This window comes from Nematolebias whitei, chromosome 22 (assembly GCF_014905685.2).
Source record: "Nematolebias whitei isolate Nwh7 chromosome 22, NemWhi1, whole genome shotgun sequence".
NCBI lineage: Eukaryota > Metazoa > Chordata > Actinopteri > Cyprinodontiformes > Rivulidae > Nematolebias > Nematolebias whitei.
This window is the reverse complement of record NC_056519.1, coordinates 2,508,962-2,518,843: the sequence shown is the minus strand read 5'-3', so window position 1 is coordinate 2,518,843 and position 9,882 is coordinate 2,508,962. Positions and strand designations below refer to the sequence as shown.

Here is a 9,882-nt window from a genome sequence, read left to right as displayed (position 1 = left end):
GTGTGTGTGTGTGTGTGTGTGTGTGTGTGTGTGTGTGTGTGTGTGTGCGTGCGTGTGTGTGATGGATGTTTGGCTGCAGAACGAAGAACATGACCAAGTTTGGAAGACCAGCTGTGAGGCGAGGAGGGAAAGTAGAAACAGAAAAACGTTCAGACTCTGTCTGAAGAAGATAAAAGAGACGTGACGGTAAAGATTTGGTTCTGGCTCGGCGGACTCTGGCTCAGACATCGGTGACTCTGGATTTCTCTGTCCTGGGGTGACTTGGAGTCCAGAATCCCTTGAAGGTTGACTGGGGAACCCAGGACAGGTGGAAAACTGATTGGAGAAACCGGCGCCCCCTGGAGACTGATTTGGCACCAGGACACTTTTGGAAGTTGTCCAGGGTTCTCAGGACCCCTTAGAGATTAAGTGGGGAGTCTAGGCTCTCCTCTGGGATTAACTAGAGTACATAAACTCGCCTGATGGATTAGGGCTCTAAGAACAACACTGAACATTGATTGGGGAGTTTAGGATCTTCATGAAGTATTTGGTGAGACCAAGACCCTCATTGATGTTTACTGGGGATCTAGGACCCCTTGAATGTGGATCTGAGGGGTTAGGACCCCTGGAGATTGATTGAGGTGCCTAGGCTAGATCACCCTCAAATATTCATTTGAAATGTTGAGGCCCTTGTGATAATTAATTGGTGTGCATTGGACCCTCTTTGTGGTTAATTGACGAGCCTAGAACCCCTTGGATGTGGATTTGGGGGGTTGGAGCTCCTTGGAGATCGATTGCATGAAACACCATCTGGTATTGATTTGGGAGCTGTGCTCAGGACCCTGTAGATGATTGGGGAACCATGATGTTGGATAAAAAATATCCTCTACTCATGGAGTCCAGTCACGAGAATCTGACACGGGCAGCGCGAGGCTTGTTTTTATAACCTTATCAGCTCACAGGCAGACAATGATGACCCCGGCCACCCAGCTGCACATGCAGGATCAGATCAGCTCCTCATTCAGCTGAGAGAAAAGAACTCTGGTAACTCAAACACATGGTTCATGGTTCTCAGACATAGTTAAACATCCATAAACTTTGACCAAAAATCCTCTGACACCACTTCTTTGTGGCGCCCAGGACTCGATCGTTTGGGGAGCCTTGAAAACTGATAGGAACGAACAAAAACTGAAAGATTCACTGAACACACGTTCCATCGTTACGTTTCTGTGAGAAGATGTCATGTCAATATGAACATATATCATGTAAAATAAATTCTAAATTAAAACTAACATGGTCTCAACAGGAACGTTCACAAATGTTTTCGGGGCTTAAAGCTGCTCGTTGAACCTTGACCGCAGACGGTCCCGTCCCACCTCATCGGCTCCGCAGAGGAGACGTGTCTGAGACGACGCAGACCTTCAGTCCTCCCGGCTCAGAACAAGCACAGAGGACATTTGGGGTTTTGTTCTGGTTTGGGGTTCAGGAGCGTCACAAATAAAACCTGTAGCATCCGGAAAGTAGAAAACATGAACCCTCCCCTCATCTTATTGTACAGCCGTTCATTTTTCAACTGTTTTTATGTTTTCAGGGTAAAAATCCCACAGAGGCGGCTCGTTGAACCGAATGAAGCAGAAAGGAATCCTGCGGTCATTAAGTGTCGAGCTGTGTTGACTTTAGACTAAAAATAACTGGCTGTGATGTGTAACACACACACACACACACACACACACACACACACACACAGCTGTTTAAAACAAAGTGGCAGAGTCGTTCGTTGCCGTCAGAGCTTTCAGACGTAAACACTCGATGCAGCTGCTACACATCTTATTTTAACTCCATCGTTGTTTCGGCTCTTTGATCGCCAGCTGACCGTTTGTACCTGCGGGACGATTTCAGGCACCGCTCAGATTAAAAACCGCTCAAGTGGCTGCCACCGGCTGAACTCTGCTCCCAAACGTCCAAAAACTGGACTTGATGACAAAATGAGGCCTAGTTGGTCATTTTGACCCGAGGGCAGCAGGAAGGTCAAAACAGAGGTGCAGTTCATAATTCAGCCTCTAGAGGGAGCTGACCCTGATTGGAAGAGGGTTTTATTTTTCTTTGAATTAACTTTAAAAATTTAAGATGTAAAAGCACAACATTCTTTAAAGAAGCTGAAGCAGAACAAAATGTGAAAGGAGCAGTAAAAGGTTGTAAACACATCTAAAGATATGAAGGATGGAAAATTAGCTCAATTCATTTTCTATGAGAATAAAATGGCAGAAAAGGCTAAAATATTTCAAACAGCTAAAGTTGCACCAATACCAAAAGTCATAGGATTGTCCTGAAAGAGCTGAACGTTTTGATTTATGATTTGATGAAACGGATGAAAACTGCTGGACGAGAATCGAGCTGAAAAACGTACGAGAAAACAAATGGATTAGAGTGAATTTTTCACAAAAATTAATTAAAATAAATTATTAGTTTCATGCTGACTGAGTTTATGAGTACTTAATTTACAATTAAAATGTATTAAAATATAAAAATTAATCTTGGTTTTATTTTATTCGTGCACCATTTCTCTGAAATAGAAAATAAAAAACAGCAAGTTAGAACATTGTGCGTTAAAACTTTATTTTTAGAATAAAAACAAATCGGAGTCATTAAAAAAAAAAATCAAAACAAATTCTAGTTATGATCCATCAGAACAAAAAAAACAAACTTTATACCAGCTTTAAACTCGACGTTTGTTTTTTAATGTAGGACTTCTGGTCATTTTATTAGTTTGAAAAAGGAAATAAAATAAAATCACAGCATGAAACCAGCTTCCTGAGAATTTTTACATTTTAAAACCACAACGTCAGAAAATATGGAAGTCCAATACTGAAAAAAAAAAAAAAAAAAGTCCATATATACGAAAGAGTTTTTACAAAATTAAATTAGTTACCAAACTCCCTGCAACTTTAATTACTTACCGCTTCCATAAATTGTGTTTTACGAAAAAAAAAAAAGATAATTCATACTTCATTATTTTATTTTATGTAAAGCACTTCAGGCAACAGAAGATTTTTTTTAAATGTTTATTATTAAATCAAACAAGCTAAAATGAAGGATTTAATTATATATTTTCCTGTAATGGTAAAAAATAATAATTTGATCATCCATAGACTTAACTCTTATCAAGCATTTAAAATTTGACATTTAATTGTGAAATTAAATGTTCAGACAGTTTTGCTTGTTTAAAATAATATACATAAAAAAAACTTAATAAAGTGAAAAATCAAAAAGGTTCTGTGCTAAACTTCTTTAATCAACAAATTGTTGCTTCAAAAAAAAAAAAAGTTGATTTGATTTTGACGTAAATTCATTATTTTCATTCGCCAATTTAAATATTTTTTCCATATACCTGATCTTCACTAAAAAACATTTGTTGCACTAAACTTTCAAGTATTTTCTTCACTTTAAAGCTTTTTCATGACATGGCCAGAAAAAAAAAAAAAGCATATGTATATATATATATAAAAAACGTTTTGCTAAATCAAACTAAGCACTTCTGGGACGCCATACCCGCCATGCTCCTTCAAAACAAAAGCGCAGAACAAGTTGCACTGAGGTCAGTTGGGCGTTACTGCGCCTTCTAGTGGGCGGAGTTTGGTAGTGCCTCAGGCGGTGGTGGCGCCAGGACTCTTGCTGATCTGACAGTAGAGGACCATGGAGAAGGCCATCCCGAAGACCTGCAGAGAAAACAAAAAATATAAAAATCTGAGTTTAGATACGAAGTTCAAAACTAAAATCAAGCTCATGATGAAGATGATGAAGTTACCAGCAGGGCGGCGATGGCGAAGGCGATTCCTACGGCCACCTCCATGTGACTCTTTATAAACTCGATGGCTTTGTCATAGCAGGCCTGAAGAACCAGAACAACATTTATCAAACGAGGTTTTATCGATGGGATGAAACGAGTCTGAAGGTGAAGATTCACACGTCAAGGACCAGACGAACCCTGAAGTCAACTGGACTTTGGTCAGAAAAGAGAGAGCTTTGACGATGCTAATCCAGGGCATGGAGTTCCATAACGTGCACGCAACATTATGGAAGCTATGGACGTTTGAACGTTATGGACGCATCTGCAGCAGTTTACCTGCAGATTAATCCGACTCCCCTCTCCTCCTGAGGGTCGCAGGTTGCCGGAGTATCAGAGTATTCTCCAGGAACGACATCCGTTAGATCTCTTGGGGCCGTTTTCACCGAACACTTCCCTGAAACGGCCGCGCAGACCGGCCGGTCTTCAAGCTACGTCTGGCTGTCCGTGAATCATCGACGGAGCCGGCCACGTCATGAAGAGACCCGAGCTTTCAGCAACAAGGCGAGCGTTGTGGAACTAGAAGAGGCTTGGACCAGAACTCAGCTGGGTTGATGTGGAGCGCAACGTTCCAACGCGACGGACGTTTCCATCGTATCGTTTTTAAAACATGAAGTTACTAACGATCCTCGTTGGGGTTAAATTATTTTAAACTAAACCCAGAGTTGCCTTGTGTTGTCATTGAGCTTTCCTCTGTAATAAATCTGTTGAATCCTGGACTGGGGGGAGGGGGTTGTACAGACTGGATGTCGTCACATCATGGGGGGGCGGGGTCAGCTCACCTGTTCACACATCGATTGCTCCGCCTTTGTTACAACCTCGCTCCACAGCTCAAAGGAGCATCAGGGTAGGTTGGCTCGGACCCCTCCGCCCGGTCCACTCAGGGTGTCTTCTGAAAAAGCTTTTAACGGAGAGCGGCCCATGCTAAGCAGAGACCCTAATGACCCTCAGGAGGAGGTGGGGGGAGATTTATCGGCATGGCATTTTTTTCTTTGCTGCACCAACAGGTCATCTCAGTTTAAAGTTTGAGGTCCAGGTTGTTGTTTCGTTTGTGTTTCAGGAGATGAAATGAAAAATCTGGTTTCTTACCGTCTGGTAGATGTTGTTGCTGGTGCCAAAGGCGGTGCCGGGCTTGCACTCGGCTGTGTTGTCAGCAGTGACGTTGCAGCGGCAGGAATCAGGAATTTTTGTCCAGTCTGCTGGTCCTTTCAGAAGACCACAACATTTGAGCTGGAGAAAACAAAAGAAACTGATTAGAACTAGAACCGGTTTAAAACCTGTTTAAGCTCCAGGTTTGGCCCCAGACGCCATTCTGTGATTTTGTTGAGGAACTCTTATTTCAGGGGTGAGTGGTCAGAGGCAGGTGAGGCTCAGGTTTCATCATATTCAGTTATAAACGTCTAAAATGACTCAGAATAACTGAATTCATGCAGTTCCTTTAGAAAACAAGACAAATGTGAAGGGAGGCAAAGAAAACGAAGCATTTAGAAAACGTAACGCATTCAGGCACTGGAAAACTTCAGCGGCCGACGACAAGCAACTTTTCACCACGTTACCAAAAATATCATGGACGACGGGCTAATTTTAACAAATGTTCAGGAATTATTAGATGTAGATCTGAAACAGATCAACTTTAGAGTCCAATACAAGGTGGCCGTAAGAGCAGCTACAAATAAAAAATGGCTACAAGTTAGTTTTACCGTTACTGAGTCAATATGTGGGGTGGTAACAGACGAGTCATCCCAACAAACAGAGTGCCGATTCTTTACGTTATATTTAAGATTAAACAAAAACAAGAGGATAAATTTGTACCTTTACGTTAAGAGAAACTCAAAGGTCTCTGAGATAAATAAGAACCTCCAATCTCTTTGGAAGATGTTCTGGGCATAAGTTCCCGAGACGCTCCGTCCTCTGCTTTCTTTGGTCCCATGTTCAGTGCACGCCATGACGCCAAACAGCCCTGTGACTACCGGTCACTCTTTATATTTGCTGACTGATTACAGACTGAAGACACCCGAGGTGTGGAGGACAGGACACCTTGGTTTGAAAGGACGGGTGGTTCGGTTAGGGTACCAGGGTGTCCTCCTTGAAAACGGTCCAGGAAGCACCGATCGGTGCCCTCACCTGCAGAATCAGGAACTCTGAGATCACCTGTCGTATACCAGAACGACCCGCCCTGCTCGGCTCTGATTGGGTCCAACTGTGGCTCTGGTTCCCTTTATTAGCGAAAAGCAGCATCAGTTTAATCCCTGACAAAGAACGTTAATCCCTGTCAGATTATCATCTTTTGTCATTTTATTTGAGTCAGTTTCAAGTTGTTCCAGTGACCTTTGAGTTTCTTTAATGAAACCAACACATGGATCTTTGTACAACTCCTTCCTCCACAAGGAGTTGGAGAATTTGATTTAAAACTCTGGCGTGAAAAGCCGTGGGTGAAAAGAGCGTTGGGGACTTTTGAAGACCAGTTTTTTTAACTGGTTTTTGGTGCAAAGCAGGTTTTGGGTTGTGTGGTTACCTCACGCTGCAGTTTCTCCACGTCATCAACGACGTTTTGTGGTTGGCTTGAAATCGGTGACAGTTCTTCCAGCTTGGTCTTCACCCAGGTCTTCACCTGCAACACACCACATTTGATCCTCCAAACTACTGACGAAGCACGCAAATCAACGATGTCACTTCCTGCCTTACGGTGTTGTCGCCTACAGCTCCCAGGATTCCTGCTGCCAACAGGAGGGTGAAGATGATGAGGAGGAAGATGAAGAACTGAGGAAACGAAGGATGCAGTCATTTCAGAACATTTTTTATTTTTCTGTGTATTTTTTATTCATTTCCGTGTAATCTGCGCCACTTTCCCCATCATCCATCAAAACGTTGAGCTCATGCAGGAAATCAGCGCCGTGTCTTCGATTAGGAACTTCTACACGTTTCAAATGATTGGACAAATATTTCTCTACGAAAATTTAAGGAACTGAAGCACTCATTCTTTGAAATCTTTGGTTTTTCTTTGGCTGCCATTGTTCTAACATTTTGTACTCGTGTCTCTCGAAGAAGTCGATTTAAAGTCGCGATTCCCAACCGTGGTCCTTGAGGAACACCATCCTGCGTGTTTTAGTCGTTTCTCTGCGCCATCACACCTCACTGAGTGATTTAATTACTTCCTCCAGGTCTGCAGAAGCCTGTTAATCACCCATTCATTCAAATCAGGCGTGTCAAAGCAGGGAAACAAAACATACAGGATGGTGTTCCTCAAGGACCAGTGTTGGGAACCACTGATTTAAAGCAGCAACTTCTTGTTTCTTGAACTTTAGTTGCGCTCATTTACGTCTTTATCTAAACAGAGTGATGTCGTTTTAAGAACAAAGGGCCTGCCCACCAGCAGCAGCATGCAGCGGTTCTCTCTGTACGCTCCACAGCAGCCCAGGAAGCCGAGCACCATGATGATCACTCCAATAGCGATCATGAGCTCAAAGCTCGGAAGACTGTCCTGAATGACCTTGAAGACAAAAAGGAGGTGGGGACAAATGTACAAGTTTAGTCACAATAAAAAAAAAACTGGTGAGTTCTTTAAAACACTCGAGTGGACACGGGACGACAAAGTCTTACTGAGATTTTAGCATTGGAGACTTTAAGGTAGATCCCGACGCCCAGGATGATGCATCCGCTGAGCTGAGGAGGAAGAGAGACATTTGATGCGTTACACTTTTGATTTTTGGAACCAAGTCTAAAGAACACGAGGCAACATCTGGTGGAGTCAACCTGAAACGTCAGACAAGAGTAAACGGACATTTTTACTGGAGTTAGCGCCGTTTGATCCGTTAAGGTCCATCAAGGAGGAGGAGCGAGACACCGTGTCTGGAAAACCCCGTTCAGATCGTTGCAGCGATCGGATCTCAGGTAACTGGATGAATTAACTTGTCAAACGATTGAAACTCGTCTTTTCCAGGAACATTTTTTAAAGCCCCGCATGTTCATTTCAACTCTATCCCAATAAGTAGTTATGGCTTCCAGACTCCCTTCATACAGACACGACACCGGGACACAAAACCTAGAACAATCAGAGCGTGGAAGAAGCAGCAGGGTCTTGATGAAGCCGGCTTGTGGGTGGAGTGCATCAACAAGGCTTGGCTGTCAAGAATCTGACGCAGGACAGGCCTCGTGCCGAGGCTACGGTCGTCCAGGACTTAAACCCTATACATTTCAAATTAAAGCAACTGGACTTCACATTCTGCGAAGCTCCCTGAACGGAACTGAAACATCTCCACCTACAGAATATTAGCTTTCAACTGCCGGAGATCCTCTGTTAATGCATTTACATTACCATGCAGATTAATGAGACTCCCCTCCCACCTGAGGGTCATTAGGGTCCTTTCCCAGATTACAACAGATGTTTTGATCACTTCCAGAAGGTGTGGATGATGCACATTCACTCCTTCATGCACGTGATGTGAGCCAGGTAAACAGAGTCTAATGACCCTCAGGAGGGAGGAGGAGGAGATTAATCTGCCTCCAAACTCAGCTGCTTAAAATGAGCTTCTCATTCAGTCTAGAGCTTGAAACTTCAAAAACTAGTTTGAAACAATTCCCGGGAGGGAAGCAGACGGTCTGCAACTACAGAATAAACGTCCAGCTGGTTGGATCGTCCGTGATGATGCAACAAGCAGCTGCTGATGGGATTCAGGAGCGGTTCTTAGAGTTTCTGATCAGGATGTGCCACTTCACCATTAACACCCACCACCAACACACACACACACACACACACACACGTTTAAGTTAATTCACTGGTCATTTGGGAAAACCAACAAAACTCCACGCTCTGGTTTTTGCTCCGAGCCGAACATGAAATGAAACGCGAGCCGATTGCATCAACACTGAAGAACGACTCCACCCTCAATTAATTTCTAAAACGGAAATCAGAGCAGGGCTCAGCGTTTCCATGGAGATACATCCCACAGGAAGCGTTACACCTCCTGATGAAGTTCTTTCATCGAGACTCCTCTTCAACGTCGACACGTTTTAAACCAAAGTCCTGTTAGACTCAAAGATTAAACGTTTCAAAAAGTGACTTTACAACTCACGGTTAGTTAAATTATAAATCCTAAATGCTCATTTCAAAATAATATTTAAATGATAAAACATCCATCCACATACAAATTCATTCATTTATGGTTAAGCTTTTTATTCCAAACTGAAAACATTTAAGTTTACTACAGTTCTAATGAGCCTTGGAGCAAATTAACTGATTTATTAAGAGGAAAATAAATAAGTGAAATACACACGAGCCCACACTCTGAAAACTTTATATTTAATGTGTTTACTGTCAAATTAATAATCTGAAATTATTCATGTGGCTCCGAGTTCATTTCATTTTAATATTTTGCTTTTTACTTTATTGTGTACATCGTCACCCGACTCCGAAAGGTGAAGTCGGGCAACAACAACTGACATCTCGTGAAGCTCCAGGTCAACGAGCTGATCTGAGACAGAAACTGCAGCATGAAGGCGGCGGGCGATGAGCATTCCTTTGAGCGAGCCCTTTAAAACGTTACCGGACGTGACGACGCATCACGAGACGCGACTTCTGTTCCCATGAGCGCAGAAACAAACAGACCCCACCCTGAAAGTTTTTATATCAACTGAACTGAAAGAACGATTTCCTGAGCTGCTCCTCAGACCTGACCAGTCCGACCAGTCCGACCAGTCGAGACGTTCATAAATTTGAAGTGACTTCTAGTTTGTTTCTTCCAGCAGAAGTTTTAGAAATAAAGTTTTATTTTAAATCATTTAACAGAGATCGTCCACGCTTCTCGCTCTTTCAACTCGTTCTCCGCAGAAGAGAACTGGATCTTTGAGGGAACCATCGCCCGTCTCCTTCCACGCCAGAGTCCCACTCGAATCTTCTCACGACGAGAAAGGACGCTGAAGTCGAGTAGCTGTGGCGGCCATCTTGAACCGGCGGACTCGAAGTTCAATCAGCTGCAGAAGAAAGTCTCGTTTAATTTCTGAGTTCTGTTAAACGGGTCCAGAACCTGGAGATTTTACACGACGGGGGTCCAGAACCTGGA

General features: G+C 43.1%; 1 protein-coding gene across 1 annotated transcript in view; it reads right to left on the bottom strand.

Moving 5' to 3' along the window:
* Nucleotides 1-3,103: 3,103 nt before the first annotated feature.
* tspan9b (tetraspanin 9b) overlaps nucleotides 3,104-9,882 on the bottom strand; it is a 12,741-nt gene continuing 5,962 nt past the window's right edge. The window contains exons 2-8 of the mRNA XM_037695602.1: nucleotides 7,424-7,486; nucleotides 7,194-7,313; nucleotides 6,509-6,583; nucleotides 6,339-6,434; nucleotides 4,913-5,053; nucleotides 3,785-3,868; nucleotides 3,104-3,695 (exon numbers count right to left, since the gene is read on the bottom strand). Coding sequence (XP_037551530.1) covers nucleotides 3,624-3,695; nucleotides 3,785-3,868; nucleotides 4,913-5,053; nucleotides 6,339-6,434; nucleotides 6,509-6,583; nucleotides 7,194-7,313; nucleotides 7,424-7,486 — 651 coding nt within the window. The 3' untranslated portion in view covers nucleotides 3,104-3,623. The remainder of the gene's footprint in view (nucleotides 3,696-3,784; nucleotides 3,869-4,912; nucleotides 5,054-6,338; nucleotides 6,435-6,508; nucleotides 6,584-7,193; nucleotides 7,314-7,423; nucleotides 7,487-9,882) is intronic.